The sequence below is a fragment of the Chaetodon auriga genome, chromosome 14 (genome assembly GCF_051107435.1).
Source record: "Chaetodon auriga isolate fChaAug3 chromosome 14, fChaAug3.hap1, whole genome shotgun sequence".
Lineage (NCBI taxonomy): Eukaryota > Metazoa > Chordata > Actinopteri > Chaetodontiformes > Chaetodontidae > Chaetodon > Chaetodon auriga.
In genome coordinates this window covers 14,017,314-14,044,165 of record NC_135087.1, presented here as the reverse complement: position 1 = coordinate 14,044,165, position 26,852 = coordinate 14,017,314, and the positions used below count along the sequence as shown (strand labels likewise).

At 41.6% G+C, this 26,852-nt stretch overlaps 5 protein-coding genes across 6 annotated transcripts in view; 4 read left to right on the top strand and 1 right to left on the bottom strand.

Annotated features, from left to right (window-relative positions):
* The first annotated feature begins 1,887 nt into the window (after positions 1–1,887).
* LOC143332028 (uncharacterized) lies at positions 1,888–3,821 on the top strand. The gene is made up of 6 exons (XM_076749250.1): positions 1,888–2,069; positions 2,275–2,364; positions 2,737–3,003; positions 3,098–3,264; positions 3,370–3,506; positions 3,593–3,821. The coding sequence occupies exons 1-6, from the start codon at positions 1,955–1,957 to the stop codon at positions 3,744–3,746; spliced, it is 930 nt and encodes a 309-aa protein (XP_076605365.1). The 5' UTR covers positions 1,888–1,954; the 3' UTR covers positions 3,747–3,821.
* A 933-nt stretch (positions 3,822–4,754) lies between these two features.
* Positions 4,755–7,378, top strand: LOC143331954 (uncharacterized). Its single transcript, XM_076749127.1, has 6 exons — positions 4,755–4,932; positions 5,044–5,151; positions 5,725–5,985; positions 6,089–6,252; positions 6,350–6,477; positions 6,572–7,378. The coding sequence occupies exons 1-6, from the start codon at positions 4,812–4,814 to the stop codon at positions 6,720–6,722; spliced, it is 933 nt and encodes a 310-aa protein (XP_076605242.1). The 5' UTR covers positions 4,755–4,811; the 3' UTR covers positions 6,723–7,378.
* A 4,073-nt stretch (positions 7,379–11,451) lies between these two features.
* On the top strand, positions 11,452–13,666 carry LOC143332254 (uncharacterized). Its single transcript, XM_076749595.1, has 6 exons — positions 11,452–11,569; positions 11,910–12,026; positions 12,485–12,736; positions 12,842–13,005; positions 13,163–13,299; positions 13,516–13,666. Exons 1-6 carry the CDS (start codon positions 11,452–11,454, stop codon positions 13,664–13,666), a joined length of 939 nt encoding a protein of 312 aa, XP_076605710.1.
* ttc8 (tetratricopeptide repeat domain 8) lies at positions 13,328–18,551 on the bottom strand. 2 transcript variants are annotated; one of them, XM_076749593.1, is made up of 15 exons: positions 18,342–18,538; positions 17,983–18,006; positions 17,719–17,839; positions 17,572–17,635; positions 17,315–17,474; positions 16,875–16,964; positions 16,737–16,781; positions 16,549–16,634; positions 16,358–16,445; positions 16,155–16,265; positions 15,916–16,055; positions 15,638–15,812; positions 15,361–15,483; positions 14,675–14,758; positions 13,328–14,572 (listed from the first exon to the last, which is right to left on the bottom strand). In XM_076749593.1, exons 1-15 carry the CDS (start codon positions 18,453–18,455, stop codon positions 14,456–14,458), a joined length of 1,542 nt encoding a protein of 513 aa, XP_076605708.1. In that variant the 5' UTR covers positions 18,456–18,538; the 3' UTR covers positions 13,328–14,455. The 2 variants fall into 2 exon arrangements, with proteins under 2 accessions (XP_076605708.1, XP_076605709.1); XM_076749594.1 differs by lacking the exon at positions 17,983–18,006 and having other exon boundaries at positions 18,342–18,551.
* A 961-nt stretch (positions 18,552–19,512) lies between these two features.
* eml5 (EMAP like 5) overlaps positions 19,513–26,852 on the top strand; it is a 36,208-nt gene continuing 28,868 nt past the window's right edge. Inside the window, exons 1-2 of the mRNA XM_076748441.1 lie at positions 19,513–20,060; positions 26,334–26,493. Coding sequence (XP_076604556.1) covers positions 19,864–20,060; positions 26,334–26,493 — 357 coding nt within the window. The 5' untranslated portion in view covers positions 19,513–19,863. The remainder of the gene's footprint in view (positions 20,061–26,333; positions 26,494–26,852) is intronic.

Here is a 26,852-nt window from a genome sequence, read left to right as displayed (position 1 = left end):
GGAACTCACGAGGCAGACAGACAAGGCACAGCATGAGGCAAGAGCCTGAGCACAGAGAACAAGTCGGGGAGGTAGACAGACTGGCAAAAAATAGCACAAAGGTTCTTGGTCGATCACAACATCACCACTTAGGTGAGCAGAGGATTTGACAAATACTGGATGGAAGGCCAGTACTGATGTACTTTGGCAGCAGGTGGGTCTTGATTGAACAATTGAAGTCAAGTGTGCTCAGGAGAAGAGAAGGCTGGACCAGACCTGCCAGCCTCACCCTGCAGTTTAACACGTGCACAGGACAGACAGGGGAGAGACAGACAAGGGACAGAGGGGACAAAGGGGAAACTGCATGTCTATGGCAGTGACAGCGCGGTGAGTGATTTTAGCTTAGATACATATACATACATAATAAAGACAAAGGAGCATTCCAAATAATCCTGCTACTGATAGTACTGATCAGTATTAAGTGAGTAAGATTTTAGAGGAATATCCCTCATAGTAGTTTAAGGTAAGGAACAGGTTGTCCTCAAAAACTTGCTTTGTGAGAAAGGCAAAGAGAACATTATGTTCATGTTGAAATGAAGACATCTTTGCAAGTACAGCAAAAAACAAACGTTTCCAGTGTCTACATTTGGGTTCACAGCTTCCCTGCAGGACGCATGGGAAGGGTTGCGTAACATGAACATGAACGGAATATGATCGCAAGACCTCAAACATAGAGCCAACGTTTCACAACTGAGATAAAATGATGTTAATTTCCTGGAGTGGCCGAGTCGGAGTCCAGATGTCTCTCCAGCTGATAAAATGTGACAAGACTGAGAGCTGCTTTTCACTTAATGCTCTTAACGAAGCATGAGGCGATGTTCTTACTTTTTGTCCTCCATATTTCTTTTTCCTTTTCCCGACCCTGTGATTTTAATCCATTGATTTTTATCATTGTCAAGCTGAAGACATAAATTTGAAAAATATGCTAAACGTACAACCAAGCCTCAATGAAGCTTTAAAGTCAATATCTTCACCACGACGTCCAAATCAGTGTGTATGTAGTGGGATGATTTGCTGCTCAGTAACTAGAAGAAAGCAGTAGTATTGACCAAAGGTTTTGTTTCCCTCTTCTTTGGAATTTCACTTTCATCAGAAAGCAGAATTGACATTTTTTCACAAAAAACTCAACAAGGGCGTACCGAAATTTACAATTATCCCAACATGCTTTAGAAAAAGTTTAAATGCACGTTCAATGCACAACACGACAATTATATAGAAACATGTCTTGAAATATTTATGTGTGTGCATTTCCTTTATTATACTCACTGATGGACCTTCCTGTCCAGTTGTGCAGTGGAAATCCATGCAGAAATCAACTTTTTAAATATTTTCTTTCACATTTTTCTCCTGATAAAAACATTCATTTTCACACACTTTTTCAGCAGAAATTTGCTAGTAGCAAATGTTAGCATACTAACGTGTAAACCCACTGAGACATCACCCCTTGGTTTATGGAGATTGGCATGATGAAAGTCACCATCTTGGATTTTTGGAGCCAGAGGGGACCATATTTCTTCAAACGGGTGGAGCCGGGGAGGATCCACATTGCTACGACTCTATCTTGATTGGATCTGACGGAGAACCCAAGGACACATCTTGGTAGCGACCTGTCAGTCACAAGGTAGCCACGCCCTGTGACACACCCTCACAGTTCTGAAGAAGTAGGATGCACACACACACACACACACACACACACACACACACACACACACACACACACACACACAGCCCTCCATTGATGTAACCCTTTGTTCCCCTGTGTCCTCCATGCAACACTTGACTCTCTTGAAAAATATCTGTAATGCCCTGAACATGATGTGTCATCACTTTGGGGTGGACTCACTTTCACACACATCAGTATCCTCTTCACAGATATAAAATCAGGAAGCAGAGACATCAGAGCTGCGGCGCTGCAATGGAGAGTGCACGGAGAAGGATGGCTGATTGGCAGAGAATATCATTTACATCAAAGTTGTCTCAAGTTTTCTTCAACAATGATGGACACGTTCGCTATGAAATATTTGGACAAGGTACAACTTCTCTCAGCAAACGAACCTGTGATTTGAAGTAATTTAATGCTGCCATTATTCAGGTGTTACTGAAAGTGTTGCTTAAGATCATTCATAAGGTCAGGCCTTACTAACGAGCCTCAATGACTGTAGCTTTAAAGCCTTATTTATCACAGTGAATCACCTGTCGTACTCTTGACATCTTCATGAATTACATCATTGACAGGTAGAAGTGGATCTGACCGACTGGTTTTACTGAGTCTGGGTCTGCTGAACGTTGTTTTGCTGATAGCTGCTGTCGCTCTTGGGATTAACTGTGAGTATGACATTGGACAAAAGGGTTTCATTTCCCCTTTTCTGTGGAACTTCACTTTCATCAGATAGCTGAATGAACACTTTTTCACTCCAAAAAAGTCTGCAGTATAATATGCATGTATTTCAACATGCTTTAGAAAAAGTTTGAAGGTACATTCATTGCAGAACAAGAAAACGATGTGGAAACATTTGTTAAACTTTTCATATGTAAAGAGCGAAGATACACGAAACTCTTTTTTTTTGAAAAAAGTCATGCATTACAAGTACATCTTCACTGCTCACTACAATGAAAATATGTCTTTTGCTTCATTACTTCACACGGTTTTGACACAGTTGTCGCTGTCTTTGCGACAATGTGTTTTCTCTTCTTCAGGTGCCAAAGTCAGAGAGGGCTCCGCCCATGTTTCACACTCAGCCACAACACAGCTCATCACTGAGCTCGACTATCTCCGTAGCAATCACAGCGGAGTGATGGAAGCCGAAGAGGAGGCCAAGAACGCGTTAGACAGAGTGCGCAAAAACCACACGCAACTAAAAGTGGAAATTGAGCTGCAGAAGACCATCAATGAAAATTACTGGAGGCAGATTGTGGCACTGCAAGCAGAGAAAGCAAAGCTTCAGTCCAATGTCTCTGCACTGGGTGAGACAAAGCTGCGCTATAGTTTTGATCAAATCAGTTCACTTAACATACTGAAAAACACCTCAAGTGACAAGGAATCTCTTATTTCTCCTAGAGGGGACCTGTGGCAGATGCCTCCCCACATGGATTCTTCACAACTCCTCCTGCTATTATTTCTCTTACACTGACTCCTCTAATGTGGCGAAGAACTGGCCAGATAGCAGAGCAGACTGTATTAGTCGTGGGGCCGACCTGATTGTGATCGATAACCAGGAGGAGCAGGTGGGTTCAGAATAGGTCAGTAATAATATTGAAATAAATATTTCTGTATTTTAAGTTTTCATTTGAGACCCCTAAAAATGTCCATTTCATTGTGTGTGTGCACAGAAATTTGTGAGTGGCAGCATTGAAAATTTAAGAGGTGTCCACAACGTCTGGGACAACGGATTCTGGATTGGTCTCACTGACACAGGGACGGAGGGGACCTGGGTCTGGATTAATAATGTCACCGAGGTGGAACAAGGGTGAGAGCTGCACTATTACAGTCTCAGTGCTGTAGTAATTCTAGATTATTACTGACTACTTTTTTGAATGTTTTGATTTTCCAAAGGTACTGGATGGATGGAGAACCAAATGACTACGGGCACCACGGTGAAGACTGCGGGGTTGCAGTTTATAGTGCCAATAATCCTTGGAAGACCCGTTTTGATGCCAGTTGTCAAAATAGAGAGAGACATTGGGTATGTGAAAAGAAATCAGGCTAGAATCAGGACGTACTGCTCTTGTAGCAAACACAAGCACATGTTTGTAACTCTTTACAATAAACAAAATAAAGATTGGTCTCGTGTTTCTGGACATTTTTCACCTTCAGTTATTCTAAGTCCTCATAAAGAGACTCCTGCAGAATAACGTGCAGCTCAGTGTGATACTATTGTCAATCATTCATATTACAGGCATTTTTTTCAAGGTTGTCACTTTATGAAAATGTGTCAAATGTGCCAAAATATGGTCAGTCAGCTGGTCGGTCCACCACTTTGGTCAAGACTGAATTATCTCAGCAGCTGCTGGATGTCATGAAATTCTGCACACACAGTCAGTTTTCATTGTAGCAACTTTCATGATCACCTGCACCTGAACTACCAACAGTAACAAATGTTAGTGTGCTAAGAGTTTACACTAAGATTAAAGTAGCGCTGAACACACTAGCCTGCTGATGTTAACCTTTAGCTTAAAGCACTGTACCAATACACAGAGGTGTATATTTTTAATGAGCCTACATGATGGTTTCTTCTGATTCCAAGGCAAGAAATCAAGGGGTTTGTGATGTATTGTGGTGAGAGTCTTTCTAGTACAGCAAAGGTTAAACCAAGTGAGGGCTGGATGATGTATGGATATAAGCTCTTAAATTGCTCTCTGGTGGTGGCGGCTCATGGATTTCAATCACTCACCACAGATTTCAGTCATAGGCTATAGTCATTTGTCTTATTTTATGAATTGGTCGGGCTTTGCTTGGGTTTAGTGGCAAGCAGCGCCGCAGCCACTCTCCCTCTCTGGAACAAATCCTGGAATAATTTCACAAGAAGTACAGTGGCATCCTGTGAATGTGGCAACAGCTGAACCTCGATATTACAAATCTACCTCATCTCTCACTTCTACCCTCTCACTTCTCTCTGCTTACTTCTGCTTTCTCATGTACAACAGTAAGCTGGAACTGGATTATTAAGAGCTTATTATTGATGAGCTCAGCAACAAGAGCTTCAAGTGTCAACAGCAGGCGATGTCCTTACAAAACATCTCCGGCGTGTCATCTCAAGTGAGGGACAGTTAGAATGGACAACAGAGACATGTCAGGTTGTAATTTTGACGACAGATTTAACACACTGATTAGTGAAGACGACTTGCACGACGAGGACCATCCTCACCCCTACACTAACCAAGGCAAGACACAAGGTAAGTTCAGAGTTATTATTTACACATTGCACTTACTTATTTGCCTGGTGTGAGTTAGAGCTGACTGGATGGTGGGAATTTATGACATTGACTCATTATCTCTATGTCCAGTGTTCTCGTACAGTATGACGCTTGGGAGACATTACAGACTGGCTGCAGTGAGTCTGGCAGGACTCGCTGCTGTTCTGCTCATAGTTGATATCTGCCTGGGGGTCCACTGTAAGTCAATGTTACTGTGTACGTTGCTCATTGGAATTATTGATTATTTTTCTGTCAATGGACTAATTGACTAATCACTGCTATTTGCCTCAAGATACATCTTCAGATCGCCTGTTCTGCCCATCCAACAGTTCAATACCCACATATTCTTTTTATAATGTTATAAAACAGCAGAAAATTAGCAAATCTTCACAAGGACAAGCTGGGGGCAGGGAATGTTTTAATTTTTGCTTGAGAAATGACTTACATCATCAAAATAATTGACTTTTTTGCAAAGTAAATGCTTTTTATTGTACTCTAACATTTGTGGGGGCTTCTACCACTGCAGTCTTTCAGTGGATTAGCTCGTTGATCAGACGACAGTTCTACAAATCATGTGGTTTCTTTATTCACATGTTGCAGCCTGATGTTTAGATCAGGGCAGGGATCCTATAAGAGGATCCACTATAAGTAGATTAGATGGACTGTGGTAGTGGTAGTCTGAAACTGTTCTGGGTGGGAAGGAGATTACTTCAGGGGGAAAAAATGAAAATACATTGCTGCGGTGACACTGTTTGTCCTCAACACTCACAGACAACAAACTCAAAGATACCCACCTCACACTCGACGACGCAGAACAAATCAACAATGAGCTGACCAAACTTCACGATGCGTACAAGACCGCACTTGAAACAATCGACAGCTACAAGAGGGAGATGGCCAGAGAGAAGAGCCGTCAGACACAGACTAACTGGGAGTCTGAACACCAGACAAAGAGACAGAAAGACTATGAAGTGCAGTTTGATAGACTGACTAAGGACACTGCAGCTCTGAGACAACGCTTACCGATGATTAGTGAGACCTGTTTTACTGTCAATGCATATCATAAAACTATTAAAATCATAATAATGCTTCTTTATATGTTTGTGTTATTCACTGTCGTTGTCTTTGGTTGCAGAGGAGGGCTGCAAACACTGTCCGGCAGGATGGCTTTTGATAAACTCTCTGTGTTACTACTTTCCTTTCTCAAACATTATGGGATATAAATCATGGCAGAAAGCCAGAAAATTTTGTCAGATGTATGGAGGGGACCTTGCAGTCATTGACAGCAAAGACAAAGAGGTAGATCATCAACATTCAACTCATATTTCTTTGGAACTGTTCATGAAGGTTTTTGTTTGTGTGTGTTTTAATTCTGTTTATATTTCTTATCTGTTAGAACTCAACTGTAACTCAATTGATAAATGTTCTAACCTCAAAATCCAATATGGGTTTCTGGATTGGACTGAAAGATTCCCACGAGGAAGGGACATGGAAGTGGTTGGATGGAAGAATACTGGTTGAGGGGTAAGAGTTAATTATGTTACATGTTGTTTTTCAGTTTTCATTCCTGCAAATGGAATAAGAATATAATGCAGGGTAACCTACCATTTTGCTCCAGGTACTGGAATGACGGAGAACCAAATGACATCAACAATGAGGACTGTGCTGGGGTTTATCCCAGAGAAAACTTCTTCAAGGCTTGGAATGATGTCAGCTGTGATGCCACGATGAAATGGATTTGTGAAAAAGCACCAATGTCTATGAGCTAAGGGTGTATATTCACAGCATTTGCCTGCAAGCTTAACTCCACCTGAGAGACTTGTAGACATCTTCTGAAATGTTCTGCAATGAAAAAAAGATCTTTACTGAATCTGGACTTTGAAGCCTGTTACTATTACACAAAGGTCTAAAGGTACATTTTATTAATGAAAAGTGTCCCTACACAGCACCTGTAAGCTGTATACAAACTTTTAATAAATGTTTTATATTGTTGTTGTAGAAGAAAGAAGAATGACTTCATTGTTATTATTATACATGTACAATTGTAAGTATTTGTACTCTGTGCAGTACTTTGATACGACACAGTATTAATTCATCACTTGTCCTATGCGGACACATAGCGTTTTGTATTATTACCGCTGTGTTTTACTATCCTGTCATTCTTCATCTGTTTATACTCCAGCATCCACTGCTGAGTATCCACAGAAGGAGTGATGGTTGTGGACAGATACATTAATAAGCTCCTTACAGCCACAATATTGTATGTTATACACTCCTTGGAATGTAAAATGGGGGACTTGAAGTGTTACCAACACACCTGAGGTCAGTGCTCAAAAGTCTGTAAATAAGAGGAAAATCCCTGCTGGATTTGAAATGTATATTGTTAAAATGATAACGTTACCAGAAATGTTGTTGTTGAACAAGATGGCTGCAAAATATAGAGATTTTGTCCACTTAACTGCACAATGGTCTCTCTGTTTGCTTCTTTACTTACTGCACAAATCTTTCAGCATTCTGCTGCAGCGCAATTAAGATAAATTTTCTGACTTACCCAAATTCCATGTTTGTTTTCTGTAACTCTCCCAACCTATAATTTGTTGGTACCGTCACCATTCTAAAATATGCTAAGGCTTTGTGAGCTAAAACAAACGGCATCATTAACTGATAATAGATAATGAATGCTTTATAAATCTGTAATAATGTAGCATATGCATTTCAAAAGAGTTTTAATGTTTTTAATGGGCCATCAAGTCGGCAGTTGTGAGAGTAAGAAGATAAAATTCCCAAGTTAACTATGTTGAAGGATGTGAACAGCCTATTACTGATCTGTAAAGAGTTAAAAAATGATTTAGTGGCCAACCGTTAATTAAGACTTTATAAAGCAGCACTGATGTAAGTCCAATGGAGACGGTTCGTTCAGTCAGTATCTTTATCTAGAAAACACCTTGCAAGCTTTACAGGTGAAGGAACTTATATGAAGCTACTGCAAGCAGCCGGTTAGCTTAGCTTAGCATGAAGACTGGAAACAGGGGGAAACAGCTAGCCTGGCTGCGTCAGATGGTAAAATCAACGAGCCCCTCTACAGCTCTCTAATTAACACATTATATCTCCACTGTTGTGTATTGTCTAAGTGTAACATGTCGTGGTTTTATGGAGGTTATGGGCTGGACTATTTCTTCATGTGCCATCTAAAACAAGCTATAACATGTTAATTAATGAGCATTAGAGGTGCTGGTAGACAGAATTTATTACCAACCTCGCCGATTCCCCCTGTTTCCAGTGTTTATGTTAAGCTACGCTAACATAAACTACGCTGGCTGTAGTGTATTTCCCAAATGTCTTACTATCCCTTTAAGAGAAGTTTCTCAGAAGTCAGCAAAGAACAACAGAATAAAAGGGAAGTATGTTCGAAAGACAGAAGGAAGAACAATCTGAGCTGTTTGAATTCTGTGATGATTACGACTCAGCAGCCCCAACGAATGTGCTGATGTAGCATTATTTCCGACAACATGGAGAAATGTTAACATTAACAGTTAACAGCGTTGCAGCAATGTGCATACAGACTTACAAGCACTCTGAAAACAGTTTTATATATATTAACATGACTGTAAAATGAGCTGGACCACAATTCTGCTGACATTTATACAGATTTCATTCTGTACTTAAAACACTAAAATCAGAGGTTAAGCTACACAAGTACTGAAAATTTATATTTTACCGCACATACACACAAAGGCCTCAGTATCCAGACCAGGGTCCAAACACACACACACACACACACACACACACACACACACACACACACACACACACACACGCCTTATCACTGGTATAAGCAGGAGACAAACAAATCAATAGGCACTATTTGTACCAGTGTAATGGCCAACTCACAGCCACAGTCAGAACTTGAGGAGAAAATGTCATTTGACCAGAAGATTTCTCAAGATTTCAACACAGATGAGCACTTGGGCCGCCGCCATCAATTATTCGGACAAGGTACAACTAACTTTAAAATCAAATCTGCCGTTTCTGACCGATGTCCCTCGTCTTTTACACCACCGTTGTACTCTTTTCGCTCTCAAACTCTGTGTGTGACTTAAGTTAATTCAGTAACTGAGGCTTGAAAAGTATGTAAAACTTTGTTGAATATAATCTTTGAATATATTCTATGGTTTTAAAACTCGAAATGTGATGATTTTAATCCTGTAATCGTATCCATCAATTTCTCTGTGACCTGTCAGAAGGTAAAAAAGCCACTGTGATAATGCTTCTAATTTTATTTTGAGGATCTGAATTAAGAAGAAGGAATATACTGAGATTTTAACTGTGAGGAACATAATTGAGGTCTGTTTGCAGCGAGAGGTCGGCCTGCGTTTCCACACCGCAGACTGGTTACACTGAGCCTGGGCCTGCTGAATGCTGTACTGCTGATAGCTGCTGTTGTCATTGGGATTTACTGTAAGTATGAGCATTCACAGAAAACAACTGATTACCTGTAAGCTGTCTGATGTACCTTCATGTCCTCTTCAGTAGAATCTAAATCATATAGCTGAACTGACATAACACAGTATTAAAATATGGATGTGCACCCATCCCTGTGGGGGATACAGAGTCCTTCGCTGGCCAGATGATACACATCAGTTTGGCCATTTTGTTATTATGACTTTTTATGCCTCAGGTGCCAAAGCCCAAGAGAGCAGCCTTCAGGTTTCTAATTCAGCAATTGCGCCCCTCATCGCTGAGATGAACTTTCTCCGCAACCACAGCGGCATCATCAGAGCTAAAGTGGAGGCCCAGGGAGCACTGTTGAGAGAGAAAGCCAGCCACACCCAGCTGAAGCTGCAAGTGAATCAGCAGAAGACCCTCACTGACGGCCTTCAGGCACAGATTGAGACGCTACACACAGTGAAGGCAAATCTGCAGACCAATAAAACTACCTTTGGTAAGGCAGACAGACATCCGACCTGTCTATGGTGTCCAGTACGTATTAAAATGGTCAAACCTACTCCCTCGAGGGAATAGCAGGACAGCCTATGACAAGAAATATTTTACTTTTTCTCCCGATGCAACAGAGGAAAACTGTGGCAGATGCCGACAAGGATGGATTCTCCTTAAATCAAAGTGCTATTACTTTTCTTCTCGTCATGTGTCCAACTCCAAAAAGAACTGGTTGGACAGCAGAGCAGACTGTATTAGTCAAGGCGGCGACCTGCTTGTGATCAACAACCTGGAAGAGCAGGTGGGTCAAAAACAAAAAGAGGAAGGGTGTCACTGTGTGAAATCAAGATAGTGCTTGCCTCATGGGACATGTCCTTTAAATTATTTTCTCAGACTCCACCCCTGGTTTTAAAGTCTCATGAAGTTAATGTTGCTCAAGTATGGGAGGAAAACATCTTGATGGTGTTTCGCTGTAAATGTATTGGGTGAAATGGGTGAAAATAGATCAAAATAAGAAGCTAAATTAGAAAAAAAAAAAAAAAAAGCCTTTAAAGTCTATTTGTTCATACAGTATATACTGTATATGATGAGAGACTTCAAATAAGGTATCCACTCCTAACCCTCCCGTGTTTGCTTTCCCACAGCAACTCATAAGTGACAACTTTCCAAAGCAGAGCAGCAGTAGCACGTGGTGGCAGAACGGATTCTGGATCGGCCTCACTGATGTGCTGAGGCAGGGAACGTGGGTGTGGGTTAACAACGTGACTGAGGTGGAAACAATGTAAGCATCAGCTTGATTTTTGTAGTTTTGTGACAATATCATCCTTACAAACATGTACGGTGGAACTAAATTCTCTTCTTATCCAAGGTATTGGAGAAGTGGACAGCCTGAGAGTGATGGACCTCAGAGTGGGAACTGTGCTGCTTTTTTCTTTTATGCTGATTCCAGGAAGACGTGGTACAATGGGAACTGCAACAACCATCTATATAACTGGATATGCGAGAGGGAGCCAAGCTAGACATGGAACCTCTCCAGTAGAAATTGCATTAAATGGACAATGTACTGTATGTATGTGGTTAATTTTAAGGTTTAAACCTGCGACAGATATATGTGGAATAACAACAGACACCTGTGTGCAGTGCTAGTATACAGCAGTTTCAGTTTTAGGAGGAAATGGCTATTTAAGGTGTAAAAATCCTCCCCTGAAAATCTATAAACATGACTGAAAAATCAATCTCATGCAGAACAATATGTCCAGCTGTACATAGAAGAAAACATCTGGATTGTACTGATTTGAGGAAATCACGCCCGTCTAAACGAAATAAAAAGTGACACCTAAATAAATAAAGCTTGACTGTTGGAATACATTAGAACTCATTTGTGGTGACTCTGCTCTTCAAATTACCTGCACCCCCTGTAAATATTTAACAGATGAACCTGATTTTCTGTTTGTAATGGTACACACACACATACACACTTTCCCGACACACAGGGCAACGTCCTGACTAATAATCTCTCCTGGACAAACACGTCAGACGGCTCTCATCTCAACAGCCAAAATGGAGGACAGAGAAATTCCAGGTGGCACTTTTGATGGCGTATATAACAAACTGACTAGTCAAGATGACTTGAACGCAGATGACCACCCTCTCTACTCAAACCATGAGAAGCGACAAGGTAAACCAGAAGTGAACGAATGAGTCTGTTTATGGATCATCTGTTCTTTGATACTGGCACCAGCTTCAAAAAAGGTCTGGAAAATAGTCTTGGAAATGCATTACTGTGCTAATTTGTATGTCATTCTTCACATATATCCTTGTTTTGCTAAGTGTTATTCAAGGATATTAAAGGAAAAACAGCATAAAGTGTCTTGGTCGGGTGTCAGAAACTCCACTAATTTAAGTTTTCCCTTTAGCTTTGTCAACCATCTGTATGTTATTCTGATAATATGAAACTATACTGTTATGTTGTGGTGCAGTTTATGGCTCCGATATTGATCCGTCCTTTGTCTGTGTAGTGTCTATGTCCATGGTGAGGTCTGGTTCCAGTCTGAACCATCACAAAATACTCACAGTAAGCCTGGCAGTGCTTGCTGTCATTCTGCTAGCAGTTGATATTGGCCTGGGAGTCTACTGTAAGTCACTGTGAACCCACAAAACACTCCTACATTTACAAATATTGTGAAGATATTGTGGTGCTTGATGGTTATGAGCTGACATTACATTCACAGTTTGTATCGTTCAAACTGTTGTTTCAGCCTTTGACTGAAGGGTTGAAAGTTGAGTTCAAGTTAAGGTAACAAAAGCAAAGTCAACAAAAGAGGTGCAGATATTGAAAGCCTGAGAGCTACTTTGAAGCTGCTATAATCAATGTCTGCATGTAATGCTGTATGATACCTTGTAAAAATGACAAGCACACAATTAAAAATAGGTCTATATAAATGCCTGTGCACCAATAATGTTAATATGTGAATGGTACGGTACTGTAATTAATTCTACATGTACTGTAAATGGTGTGAACAGATGTTTATGATACTAAAGTTTAAACTGAGACTACACCGCTTCAGTAACAGTGCGTCTTGATCTCTTACAGATAACAGACTCACTGATGGGCACCGTATATTAATGGACATCAGCGCTGAGGTGGTCAAACTGCAGGCTACTTACAACACTGCAATCCAGCGCAGGGACGAAGTCAAGAAACAGTTGGCAAAAGAGATCAGTGAGCAGCGCCTCACCAAGTGGGAGCTCGAGCACCAGAAGAAAAGAAGCAAAGACTATGAAAAGCAGACCGACAAACTTCAGATGGAAATAGCAGCGCTGAAATCCCACATGCCGATGATCAGTGAGAGATTTTCTTTGTGACTGATTGTTTGTTATCAAGGTATAAACACATAATTACTGTGACTCATCCAACAACACGTGGTGTTTCCATTTTCTTTGGTAACAGAGGAGGGCTGCAGACACTGTTTACCAGGATGGACTTTCATGAACTCAGTGTGTTACTACTTCGCTTTCTCTGATGCTATTTCACGCAGATCATGGCAGGAAGCCAGACAGTTCTGCATGAAACAAGCAGCCGACTTGGCAGTGATAGACTCCAGAGAGAAACACGTAAGACTCAACATCCAGTCAACACACTGGTTTTTCTGGACAGAAATCTGCATTTCTTTTTCTTGGAATTCTCTTTTATAATGCTTCACATTTACACAGCACAAAAAAACAAATATACTTGTGTGTGTTTGTGTGTGTACATTTCCGGTGTTGCCAGCTGGCAGTCAGTGAGTTGATAAATCATTATCAAGACACTTCAAGACCCATAGCCCACAGCGGCTTCTGGATTGGGCTGAGAGATGTGGACGAGGAAGGGATTTGGAAGTGGCAGGACGGAACAAGACTGACTGAGGGGTAACGTTTACGTGCCTGTACATACAGAAAAAAGCAACAGACGCCTCAGTGGGGTCAAATACTATTATTGGAGGAATTATTGTGATGGTTCCTTCCCATACTTACAGTTGTGGACAGATTCTGTTTCACATACCAATGTTAATAAGAAGTTAAGAATCAGTTTAAACATACAGTGACAAAATAGTTACTATGGCTCAACGCTCTCATGCGTTTCAGGTACTGGAATGATGGAGAGCCAAACAACCAGGGCAATGAGGACTGTGCAGCTGCGTATCCCAGAGGCAACCCCTTCAAGTCCTGGAACGACGCTCCATGTAATTATGAACTGAAATGGATTTGCGAAATGCCACCAAAGTCTGCAAGTTAATGTGATTTTACTTAAAATCACATGACGCTCTTGTTTAATCGTTTGAATGAAGATTTAACGCTGCCTTGCAAACTTTCACACATCCTCTGAATTGTTCTGTTTATTGTCACATCAGTATTTGTTGAGACTACAAAATGGTAAGGAAGTTTAAAATACAAAAAATACATCTGATTTAAGAAATGAACCGTAACTGTGAGTTAATTATTTTACTGCAATAAATTAAACATTTACCTTTACTATGTACATATGTATTACTACTATACAAATCTATACATACAGCTTAAAGTGTAAGTTAGTGTTGTTGTTAGGTTGATTTTAGAAATGTCACAGACATTCGTTACATACATAGACTATAATAACCAGTAGGAGAAAACTTAAGCGCTGGAGTTTCACGTGTTGGTTCTTGGAATTCCCAAAAGGCTGTTCTGTTGGCTTTTTCACACCCCCCTGTTGTGAGGATTTGCTTTGAATGGTGCAAAAAGTGAAGAACTACCTGGCCAAAAAATGTAACAGACATGCCATGAGCAGGCCTGAAAAAGCAAAAACATGGAATGACCTCCAATTGGATACAACAACACACTGTTCAATTATGCTAATAAACGTACCTAATAAACTGGTTTAGTGGATACATATCATCTGATAAATAAACACAAACCAAAACTAATGTCCTGTTCTTGTTTTCCATGTCTGACTAACTGACTTCATGTTTCGAAGCCTGCAGTGTCTCTGATCTCTGACAACTACTTTAGTCAAACCACCCTTTGCTCCCTGTGCATGCCGGTCGAACGCTCACAGCACCGCGAAGTGCTGCCGAAGTTGCTTCAGAATCTGTTGGGTGTCGACGTGCTCGGGAAAGGAGTCCTCGGACTTCTGGGCTGCAGTGTAGCTGCTCTGGAGGTCTCCAATCTGGACAAGGAAAAAAACATAATTTTGACTGACAGCATCATGGAGCCTCTTTAAATACTGCGCCGTTTAAATGTTCCCATTAATTAAATAGCAATAAATTACCTTTTCAGAGAGAATGGAGAGATTGAAGTGAGGCTCATACATGTGAGGCGCCAGTGATGCAGCCGTCTGCAGGAAGGCTTTAGACTGGATCAAAGTTTTGACATCCATTAATATTGTAGACAGAATGATATTACATCAAAATTTCTATGAAAAGTACTCTTCTGCTACATTTTCTCATTGAGAGTAGGGCTGCATCTGAGGAACAGGCGAGGGGCATCCTCAAAATCACACAGCTAAGACATAATTCTGCCATCTAATGAGCTCAGTGGCAGCTTAACTTAGTTTAAAAAAAAGTTTATCAGGCTGCGATACATCATATTAGAGCAGAGGTCTTCAATTACATTTGGCCAAGGGCTAGAATTTTCTAAGCAGACAATATTGGCAGACAAATAATTTATTTTTATGCAAGTAATTTATTTAGGCCAAATTAACCTCTTATTGCTTAATATTTTCAATTTCTTACAAAAATGAATGCTATTTTTATGAGTCTACATCAGAGTGAAGAGAGTAAACAGACTCCAGTATAAAATGCAGTCAGACTCCCACCGAGGAGGTGCTCAATGCTCAGCTTGAACACATACTCAGACTCAATACTCAATAACAGCTGGCCAGTGAAAATAGAGTATTGCATCTTGGGTCCAATAGAAAAGCAAGACAAGCTATATGAATCAAAGATGTGTTTTCACCTGTTCGACACGACCTTTGCGCAGCTCCAACACAGCCAGGTTGTTGTAGGCCTCAGCGTGGTCGTTATTAAAAGCCAAAGCCAGTTTAAAACACTGGTAGGCCAGTGTCAGGTCCCCTATGCCCTGTAAACAAAGACCAACTTCTACTTGTATGTTGTGAGCTTGTGAGTTGTACTTGCTAAAAGTCAGTATTTCATTTATTTTAACTGGAACCCAAACAGAGAGGAGGCACACATTATGAACTCAGGACACATATTTTGGGGGTTGGATAACTCACCACAGCCACATGTCCTATGTTGTACCACACATCAGCCTGCTCTTCGTCACTGGCCACCAGGGCCAGAGCCCTCTCAAAGGAGGACAGAGTCATGTCGTACTGCTGGGCGTAGAAGCAGCACAGGCCCAGGTTGTTGTACAGTTGGCAGTTATACACCCCCATCTGGAGGAGCCGTCTAGCAACAGGAGAAGCTTATTGAATCACAGATGGGGTATAACCTCTCATGACATACAGTGTGACAACACATCACATTAATTACAAATAAACACTTATCTGACCTGTAGAAGCGCAGGGCGATCTCGGGCTGATCAGTGTAGAAGTGATTGCTGCCTATACAGGCTATGGCCTCCACGTGAGTATTGTCCTGCTTCAGGACGTCTTTGTAGTACTCTGTGGCTGATGAAATGTTGTTCATCTCCTGTGACAATATCACAATTTAGACAGTACATAAGGTTTGTTGCATCTGCAGAGTGGACCAAGTGGACTCTAAAGTAAGGACGCTGGTGACATACTGTACCTCATGTATGCGAGCAATTCCTGTTAGAAGGGTGACCTCACCAGGAAAGTGGTCCAGGCCTTGCTTGAAAAGATTGAGTGCTGTTATTGGTTGATCCAGGCGCTGATATACCTAAGGGAAAACATTTGGCACGTGGAAAGATTATTTTCCATTGTGCAATAGGTCGGTTATGTGACATAATGCTGTGATATCTCCATCACTACCTTTGCAAGGTAGAGATATGTATCCACCACCTCTTGGTGGTTGAGGGCTGATCTAAACTGTTTTTCTGCTTCTCGATATAAACCGAGCCTGCAAAGGACAGAGACATGAATTATTACACAGATTGTAAAAACTTAATTAAATGTCAGAAAATGCTGACCTCAAGCAATGTCCATGTTAGTGAGTTACTCACCTGTAATAGCATTTCCCCAGCTGAACTTTCCACCACCAGTCTTTGAACTGAGCATGTTCAGTAGCTTGAGCAGCCAAATCTAAAGCCTGGACAAGAAATATAAAGTTTGTGTTGCACAAATAATAGTCAACAATCCTATAATGGAATGCAACCCTGTTTGCTTTTTAACTGATTTATGCAACACTTACGTTTTTCACATCGTTTTCATGATGGAAGATGAATTCAAACAGTGTCTGAGGAAAAAAAGGAAAGGAAATTATGGTTAATTGACATGTGACAAAACTCAATGATCCTGATTAATTTTTGCAAGTCAGTCTCAGTCTCACCCTGGATAAATTAGGCTTTTGGGAATACTTGGCCAGATTCAGTCGAGACAGGTTTATAAATGGTCCATCCGGATTGGTTAGCATAGAGGCCTGGAGAAACAGTAGAACAAAAAGTTTTGCTACATGTTTCAGGATTTCTTCACATTCAATATGGCAAAATACAGCACAATAAAAAATAAACAGGTGAATTCATAAACAAAAGTTTTGCATTCAACAATATATTACATCTAAAGAAATGGGGGAAAGTACTGTAAACATAGATTGATGAAACACAAATATCAACCAATAGAAAGACATTTTTAAAAAGAAATTTGAAAGATGAATGACTGGGCAGATTCTGTGTTTCATATAAGCGCTCTGGTGAGAAAACTATCTTTCACTTTCACTTGGAGCCTCTGAGTCGCTGCAGACTGACACAGTTTCAGACATAATTTACTCACTGTTCCCAGGCGGATGAATCTGCCAGAAGCACTGGTGACAGGACGAGCAGTGCTTGCAGTGCGGGGGGTCTTGATGGCTTGCTCCATTGTCCCAGGACGCCCTGACTGCGTGCTGGGTCTCACAAATCCTGTTATAGGACGCCCTGATTGTGTCAGAGGCCTTGAATTCAGAAAAGAAAACTCAGATAAGGAATTTCTTACTTTGTTAAAACTATCATCAATGGGAAAATCTTTCAGCGTTGCCTAGCAGACAGTACCTGACAGCCGGTGTGGGACCTCCGCCCTGACTTGTTCCAGGGAGCCTCAGAGATGTTCCAGGTCCTGGAAGAATCAATCAAACACATTTAACCACCAAAATTACTACTAGTATGAATTATCAATTTTCTTTCTGATAGGTAACTCACGTGCAACTTGAGCAATAGAGCTCTCATCCAGCATCATCTCAGCAATCCCCTCCTGGTCGACCTCAACCTCATCTATATATACCATCTCTGTAAGAGCGCGGGTTTTCAGGCTCCATGCAGCCTATGACACACACAATGCTTCAGTCATGCAGATGGCCTCGGATATAAATGAAAACATGTTAAAGCCAAGACTTATGTTGAAGTATCCACATGAAAAAGGGGGAAACAGGATGACAGAGAGAAACAGTCTGCAGTTATGATTACCTCTGAGATAGGCAAGGAGCAGTCCTTAAGACAGCATGCAGTGAGTTAGTGATACAAGTTGTGGACAGTTGTGAAAAGGAGAAAATTAAGGGAAGACAGGGTGCACAGGAAAACAAAAAGGAAAAGTGAAAAAGAGCAGGACTATGTTCCAGCAGAAGTTAAATAAATGTTGATTCAAAGACGTATAGACAAACACAACAACAGCTAAATTAAATCGTGATAAACTAAATTACTGGGACACGTCTAATCAGGATTATACAGCACACCAGCTTCCGCTAGCTTCGCTAACAAACAAACAGGCTTTCCTAATGGATAATCGCTAGCATTCTAGGCTAGCCCGGCTAACTCCACCACAGTACCTGGTCGTACGGGTTGTCTTGTAATATTTTCGTACAGATGTCTGAACACTGTTGGAGCTTTCGCCTCCTGAAATAGCTCCACGCCAGAAACAAAGGGTCCATTGTCACCTCCATGGCTTTGGTAGGGCAAAATAGATATCAAAGTCGGCTAACTAGCTGTTAACCAAAGATGGGATGATGGCGAGTCTAAAGCTTCCTCTGTCGCTCGGCAACGGCGCGGTGGGCGGGGCAACCCTGTCGTCATTTCCTTTAATGAAAACTAAAATAAAATATAATAATGAGAATAATAATAATCATAATAAGAGTATTAGACATCCATTTCATCTTAATTAATTATATATGTGCTCTTATTATGTTAAATAAATGATGCCCTGAATGTCAAAGAACAATAAAAAATAAAATACACGAAAAATACAAGTGAAAAATTAATAACGTAAAAAAAATGAAAACGTAAGCAAAGTTTGTAATACGTGATCATATGGTAGGCTACACAGCTAATCAGACTCAATGTAACTTCCATATTCAGTAATTGATAATTCAAAACATTAGGAGGATTTAGAAACCTTGCACTTTGATGGATATGAAATTTAAGTATAAATCTTCTTCTTCTTCTTCTTCTTCTTCTTCTTCTTCTTCTCAATACCATTATTATTATTATTATTAGTAGTAGTAGTAGTAGTAGTAGTAGTAGTAGTAGTAGTAGTAGCAGTAGTAGTAGTAGTAGTATCTTTCCAGTGGAATGCGTTTTGTTTTGAACAATATGAACAAACATATAGTCAGTCTTCACCTGCTAGATACACGGTGCATTACATGCAAATAAAATTTAAAAGGTTTATATGAAGTAAATAGACAAGCAATAATACAAGCAATGCGATACTAAAAAATAAATAGAAAAATATATCTAAACGTATATCTAACAATCATAGTAATACAGTGCTGTCAATATATTAAATTTGACCCCATCCCTTCAAATTTGTGTGTCTCAAATTCTCAATTAGACTAAAGGAGTCAGTGTTTCATTCAAATCCTGTTACCTAGTTTGAAATATTAGCCTAGCATAACTTTTCCAGCCATGACGAAGTGCCCTCTCCTGCTTTTTTCCCCTCGAGCACGAGTTAAAGAGTCTGATTGGACCACGCGCTAATCCGTCACTTTTGTGGGCGGTGCTTGCGGAATAACAGAGCAGCTCCATCTTTGTAGGATTTGACAGGAGCTTTGACCTGTGTCGAAGAGGACCGCAAGCCCGCGGCTGAAGAAGTACGAGTAGCTTCTCACAATGAAAACGACCGCTTAGAGACCCGTTTTCTCAAACAGAGACTGGGGGCTCTCATTTTAGCAGAAAGCAAGGCTCTAAATTTACATGACCCTCAAAAATGCCTAATTTCAACGCTCTCCCTGGACTGGTGGACATCCAGCGGAACTAATGGGACGCACGGGCTTAAAATAAATCCTTTTTGGTGAATGACACTATATCAGAAAACCTACGTGACAGCGACAGAGAGACACACACGGAAGTGCGGACATGGCTGACAGAACTGCTCCCAACTGCCACCTGAGACTGGAGTGGGTGTACGGATACCGGGGACACCAGTGCCGCAACAACCTGTACTACACCGCCGCTAAGGAAATAGTCTATTTTGTCGCCGGTGTGGGAGTTGTGTACAACACCCGGGAGCACAAGCAGAAATTTTACCTGGGGCACAACGATGACATAATCAGGTAGTGTAATGATAATACACACGTGACAGTTTGTTTCAGCACCTCGGACAGCACCAGCACCCACAGCTCAGCATGAACTGATACTGTCGTGTTGTCATTGTAAGGGCTGGTGTCACCTTGTGCAATGTAATATGATAGATTTTTTTTTTTTTTTTTAGCTCCATAGGGAGCTCAAGGGTGCACACGCCTACCCACCAGCATCCCCAGAGTTTGTGCCAAGGCAGATGCTTCTAACCAGCCTCCCAGATTGAAGGGTGGTCTCTCTGTCTCTAACTACAGAGGATTACCCTGCTGCCACTCCGCATGTCACCTCTTGTAGTTGCAGGGCTGCCAGATTAGTTTATTGGAGTTAATTATCAAAGATGTTGAATTTATATCAAGATCACACTAAGGAAAGCAGCAAATCTGCTCATCAGAGAATGTGTTAATAGAAAATATGTCATTTTTGCTTAATGAATGACCCATTGAAAAAGCTGACTCTTAATTTTCTGCAGATTTTCATCAGCTAAGATTGCTGGCACGCCTGGTTTCATCGTTATCTGTTAGCAAACAAAAGCTTTTTCAAATCAGCAGCCTGCATGTCTTGTCTTTCCAGCACTTGGGGAGCAATAATACAAGAGTGCATTTCTGAAAAATGCGCTTGAGCATGGCCGTCCTTGAAGGGATCCTTAGATGGCCTTCTGTGAGTTGTGGTAACTCATCACAGTGTGGCCAAACAAACCTTGAGTCACATGCTCTTTGATAAAACACGGCAAAGTAACCAGTGTTACGTCACACACGCAGTGATCCCCCTGCCTTTCTCAGCATGCCACACAGCAACGACCTGTGTCCAACGCTCCAGTGCTTGTGTTGACATGTGTGTGGGTTGGCCTGGAGATGACTAGCATTATATACTGTGTCGGTAGTCAGCTGGACTCCTGCTCCATTATTTATGGGACAATAGAGATACTAACCCTCAGCTGCCCTGTGGGTGAGTTCAAATGTTAAGCTGGAGGAGTCACTGACCGAGCCATAGAGTGATTAGTTTGACGCAAACACGCAGCGTACAAACCTTTGTAAACCATCAAATTGGTCATCTGTGCTGAACAAGCAAATTTAGTGAGATTCAGGCTTCTTATGGTGTCATTTAATCTTTTGTTGTCATATACTTTCTCTGATTTAAAATAAATCTAAGGCTTTTGGTGATATGAGCGTATTTAAAGTGCAAGCGTTGCAGATGAGCTGTCTGTTATTGTAGACGCAGACCAGGTAATACTCATTTCAAACTCAGATCTCAGAGGAGTCCGTGTGAAGTTCTCGTAAACACTTCCTTCCACTTAGACTGCTATGGCACAACCAGGAGCAATCCTCAGCAGATTTGGTGCTGAAGAACTGTTGGACTGCTCTCACGTTGCACTAACTCATGTGGAATAGATGCAGCCCCTCAGACAGCACCTCTCTCTCTGTTTCCCTCTCCGTTGCTCCTATTTTGTGTTTCCTCGGCCTATTTTGGTTGTTGCTATATTTTGTTTGTGAGCCACGTATAAATTGGTGTTTTACTCCATGAGGTAATTGCTGGCCTTGTTTCTCCCTCCTGGCTTCATCTTGCCCCGCAGCTGCATTTAACTGGTCTCCCAGTGAGATGTGGAGGAGGGAATAGACAGGTTTACACCTGAATGAAAGGCTGAGCTGTCCATGAGCAGACAAGGACGCAATGTAGTCTGGCTTTCCTTAACTCGTCTGGCACTTTATTGTTGCTGTTTGAGGAATTCCAAAGTTACTGGGCAATAACGTAATCCGACGTTAATATGCTGTAGTTAAAGCATGATTTCCCTGAAGCCATTTTAATTAAATGAGTAGACAGTAGTATAAACTGTTATTTGCTGTTCTTCTCCTCACATCTTTCTGTAATTGTTCCACACTGTTGCAGCTCTGATATTTATTCTGGTCTAAAGAACCTGAGGCTGCTGCTAAAAACCTGCAGGAATTTGTCCATGCCGCAAAGCTTAATCACTCCTCCTTGCAGGCATGCTGATATGCAGGGCATGTGCACACCGGCCTGCACACGCACTTGAGTACATTCAAAACACAGACACGCACAGGGAAGGAGAAGCTGAATCTTTAAAAGAGCGTGTGAGCCCATTGAGTTTCTGTGACTGTTGCAAAACATCACGCACAATCAAGTCAAGATTAAGAAGGGTGGAGAGCAAGGAAGATATTTGTGTCATCATTTGTCAGTAAAAAAGTGAGGAGGGAGGGGAAGGACACTCTTGACTAATTCAGAGATTCGGTCTTTGAAGGCGTCTGCCTCTCAATCTTGTGGCCTGTTTGTTGAAACTCACCAAAAGAATTGTGTCCGTACGAAAAGACGGCACCAAGTGTTTGGTCTGATTCTGGCTCAGTTATATTGAAATCATAATATTCTTAATGTTTTACTATTTCATTAAGTTCTTGCAGCGCTGATAAAAACTGATGCATTTTAAATGTTCAGCGTCTCCTATCTTGCTAAATTAATAAAGCATTTTGTCGGAAAATCTCTTTATTCTCAATGATAGACATCAGTGAGGTTGTAACTTTCGTCCTGCACCAACAGTCAGGTATTGCGTTCATGCATCAGCATCTAAACATGTCAAAAGATAGCAACCTTATATTTGTTTTCTGCTGTTCCCCAAGACAGATTTATATTTAGTCATCCACAAAATCTTGGCTTATTCACGTTGGTTGTTATGATAGACAGTGAGGGTTAATGAGAGGGTGTTATGAACACAGGAAGAAAAGGCTGTCTCATATTACAATATCTTGTTAACTTTATGATGGACCACCGCCAGAGTTATGGATTATAGATGCCAGGCTGACGCTGGTCTTGTTTCAGTGAGCTTGGAGAGATGCAGTGAATAATAATGCCAAAGAATTTTCAGTAACTCCTGATATATATTTCTTTCTTTTTAGAATTAGCTCATGATAAATGTGTCAGATTGGCAGAGAAGAGACTTGCACTGTGAACTGTGTGAGCTGTTGTGAGCCAGCTCTGCATGTTAATGTGCCAGCTAAAGTCAGAAGTACAAAACCAACAATCGTATTATGTAAAGTCGTGCTAGTGTCTTCAATATACATGTAGTTTAGTGTATTTGGGTTTTCAACCATATGACTGTTGCACAAATAAAAGCCTTGCATGTGAAGCTGATGGCTCTGGTGTATCAGGTGACTGTGTGGGAATGCGCTTCCGGGCAATTACTGTTGATGATGGGCCATGAGAGCTAATAGATATGATTCACATATCCCTGTTTCCATCTTCATGTGTTTTTATTGTTGATAAATAGACAGTCATTATTTGTGGTGATGTGTTTCCTCAAGCATTTTGGTCGACACCGTATCCAGTCATGTGTGATTGCAAACTGCTTTTTGGGTTTTTTTTTTCCATCCAGCTCATAACTTTTCATCAACATAAGCACAAGGAAAAAGTAGGTCCAATAAAAGAAGATCTAGTGAGACGATTATAGGAACATCCCATCATACTAATAAGCATAACCGTTGGTGACAATGCTGTCTGCTTCCCTCTTACCTTTGCGCACATTTCTTTCCAGTTCCCCTGTGCAGAATGTCAGTGAGATGCTGAGGTCTTACAGGTACCATCATCACCGTGAGAAGCCAGGCCGCTCCGTGAAAGGCAGCGTGGTCTCTAAAGAGCAAATCTGTCTCCCCCAATTAGGATCCTCCAGAGTTCAGTACAGTTACTTAGCGCAATGGCATGATTCAGCAGTGTTGTGGCTGGGATTAAAAAAATAAACTCAGACGGACATCTCATTTAAGCGGTGTTATGAATGTTTTACGCAGCTGAGTTGGAGGAGGCTACGCACGCTCTGATAATGTACTCTTGTCCCCACTTTACCCTCTCTTAGAAACAGCCCAGATGTCAGTGATGCCAAGCTTTAGATTACTATTACAGCGTGTTTAGGAGTATTCGACCGAATACCTCAGAACTGATAATGTATATTTTCCGTATAGAGTATTATGGGAATTAAAATTGGTGCATTCAAAAATTTTTACATTATTGATTAGTAATGTGGATCTGATGATGAATTAATACTGTTCCCCCATTACTTGATTATACAATCAATTGATCTGTTCATCATCTAATCAGCTAATTGACTGATTCACCTATAATTTTTCTAGATAACATCTACCAGCTCCAGTACGCAGAGCCAGTAATTTTGGTTTTCTGGAGCATTTGAGGACTACAACATTAATGAAGCCCAGCTAATATTCAGTGTGGTGTCACAATGGCATGTTCAGCCAGAATCCAGCCTGAGGTTTTAGTATGTATGGGCAGGTTTTTCAGATGGAGCTCGATGTGCAGCTGGATTACAAACACTAGGTGGAATCCTGGGAAATATCCCATACTATATAGACCTCAAGAAATGTGCCAATCCTCTACTTCTTTTTAATCCACTGAAAGCAAAAACCAGACAAAGGAAACTACTGCAGGGGAATGAGGATCAAAGTTGTCTCAGCATGTTGAAAAGGGGAAAATATTTATGCTGGATTGGATTAAAGTGTGTCTCCTGCTCTTCTGTGTGGTTCAGTTGACCTTCGTCTCTTCCTGTGCTGCATCTTTGCGTCTTCATTGTGCGAAATCAACTCTTCAGGCTGTTTATTGGCTCGAGGCTGTTTTTTCGCCTCATATATATCTACAGGAAAACAGGCTGTTTAATTGCTGCAGTATTTAGCTTGTTTTGTACAACAGGACTTGGCAGATGGAAGACAGCCGCGTCAAACAGCCGTAGCCCTAATCAAACAGGAGATCCGTGGTGATGCACTGCAGGCTAAGTCATTAGTGATGGCATTTAGCGAGCTCTTCAGCTCACAGAAATGTAAATGAAACAGTGATCTGGTTGTAGCTGGCTCAACGACTGTGTTGGATTTTCCAAGCGGTAACATATTATACATATGATAGCTGAGACTGAACTAACGTGAAAGTCCAGCTGAGGGTCGGTGCTTCCTGCAAATAGTTTTGCCCCGAGATTGACTCCGTAGCTGTTGGAGATTTTATTTTTCAGTGTCTCATGTTGTTCCAGCGTCACACAGGACAGATTTGCTGTGGACTACCTGCTTGTGCCAAAGCAGTTTTCTCTGCTGTGTCTGTCTGCATCTCAAAGTGTTCCAATCATTTTTTTTTTTCGCTTCCTCTGAAAGCTATTTTTAGCTGCTTTGCTCTGATTATATAATTCATAAAAAGTAAGATGAGAAATTGTGCCAGGTTGGAGAGAGGTTCAGCAAAGTAGGTGGAGAAGTGGAGGTGATGGCGGGGAACAAGGAGAGAGATCAGGACTGTCACTTCTAACCCACGTCAGCTTTCAGGGACGTTACACCGGCAGAGCTTTGTCAAGTCTGCGGTGACGGCGCATTTCCAACGGAGGTGAGTTGTCACAAGTCAGACAGAAAAGATTGAGACTGAAAACTCGGACAAAGGCAGAGGAAGAGAGGTAGATTGAGGTGTAAAGTGGGAGAAGGCGTCATTTGCTGTGAGTTGCGTGAATTTAGCTGGTTGACGCTGCCCGGCCTGCGAAGCCTAACCCTGCTGTCTGAATACAAGCCAGGATTAGAAATTCTGGAGAGCAGTTGGCAAAACAGGCAGCCTGATTATAATGGAGGGAGCTCCATCGCAGCATGAAATATATAGGCCAGGACAAGGCAAGAGGAAGAATTGCCCAGTGAATCACTCAGGCCTGCCTGGAACGTGACTGGCGGCTGCTGAAAGGATGGGTGGTGCAGGGGGAGGGAGTGACAGCTTTATACAACAGGCTGTTGCTCAGCTGTAGAGTGGGACTGCGTGTAGGTGGGGGAGGTATGAGTGGAGGGGAGGGGAGGGGGGATTATGTAACAGTGTTACAAACATATGCCTGGTGATGCAAGGAAACCCCACATGAATTAAAAAGGTGAAAGGGCCACAGAATAGTTGAAGGGAAGCTGAAATAATTAACAAAAATGGAGGAAAAAAAAAGTTCACAGATTCACCATTACTGCTTTTTATACTCTTGGTACGCCCTGCAGGCACGCGTGAAGCCACGCTGTGCATGTGCGTATTTGAGCATGACTGAGTGAATTGAACCATGTCACCTCGTCAAGCTGCCCCTCTGCTTCGATGTTCAGACCCATCGCAGACTTAATGTGTTCATCTCATCCCAGTGGTTTCCGCTGGGAGGGTGAATCCCTCGCCTGACAAACACACACACACAAGCACATAAAATGGCAACGCTAACCAGATGTTTCCTCTCTCTTTCTCTCTCTGTGCAGTTTAGCTCTGCATCCGGAGCGTGTGTTGGTGGCCACAGGACAGGTGGGCAAGGAGCCTTATATCTGTGTATGGGACTCCTACACTGTGCAGACTGTGTCCATCCTCAAGGATGTGCACACGCACGGCGTTGCCTGCCTGGCCTTCGACCTGGAGGGACAGGTACTGCTGTGACACAATGATTGTGACGTTCACATGATGAGAATCCACCACAGAATGTCCCATTTGATTGCTCTGTCGCTTTGTTTGAATTGCAGCCCATACTTTGTTATTTTTCTGCCGTAAGGTAACGGTAGAACACAGACAGAGCTGAAAGAATCACCAGAAATACTCAATTTGAGAGGCACAGCAGCAACAATCAAAACTCCACTGGATTTGCAGCTTGCCTGCCGGGCTGAGTTTCTGAATGACACATCTGTGATTACTCCAGCAGTATTAGCTGGACAGCTGCACCCAGACATGCTCTACTTGGTAGATTTTTCATGAAAACAGTCAGCTATGTTTGGTACGTTGTGTCACAG

Excerpts from the sequence above, each read along its gene's own strand:
- ttc8 (XM_076749593.1), bottom strand. The coding sequence starts at position 18,455 with ATGGAGGTGACAATGGACCCTTTGTTTCTGGCGTGGAGCTATTTCAGG. Across the intron at positions 17,475-17,571 it reads GGTCCCACACCGGCTGTCAG|GCCTCTGACACAATCAGGGC; the intron begins GTACTGTCTGCT and ends TCTGAATTCAAG. Across the intron at positions 16,965-17,314 it reads GATTCATCCGCCTGGGAACA|GCCTCTATGCTAACCAATCC; the intron begins GTGAGTAAATTA and ends CTGTTTCTCCAG.
- LOC143331954 (XM_076749127.1), top strand. The coding sequence starts at position 4,812 with ATGGACAACAGAGACATGTCAGGTTGTAATTTTGACGACAGATTTAAC. Across the intron at positions 4,933-5,043 it reads TAACCAAGGCAAGACACAAG|TGTTCTCGTACAGTATGACG; the intron begins GTAAGTTCAGAG and ends CTCTATGTCCAG. Across the intron at positions 6,478-6,571 it reads GGAAGAATACTGGTTGAGGG|GTACTGGAATGACGGAGAAC; the intron begins GTAAGAGTTAAT and ends ATTTTGCTCCAG.
- LOC143332254 (XM_076749595.1), top strand. The coding sequence starts at position 11,452 with ATGGAGGACAGAGAAATTCCAGGTGGCACTTTTGATGGCGTATATAAC. Across the intron at positions 12,737-12,841 it reads ATCCCACATGCCGATGATCA|AGGAGGGCTGCAGACACTGT; the intron begins GTGAGAGATTTT and ends CTTTGGTAACAG. Across the intron at positions 13,300-13,515 it reads GGAACAAGACTGACTGAGGG|GTACTGGAATGATGGAGAGC; the intron begins GTAACGTTTACG and ends CATGCGTTTCAG.
- LOC143332028 (XM_076749250.1), top strand. The coding sequence starts at position 1,955 with ATGGAGAGTGCACGGAGAAGGATGGCTGATTGGCAGAGAATATCATTT. Across the intron at positions 3,004-3,097 it reads GTCCAATGTCTCTGCACTGG|AGGGGACCTGTGGCAGATGC; the intron begins GTGAGACAAAGC and ends TATTTCTCCTAG. Across the intron at positions 3,265-3,369 it reads TCGATAACCAGGAGGAGCAG|AAATTTGTGAGTGGCAGCAT; the intron begins GTGGGTTCAGAA and ends GTGTGTGCACAG.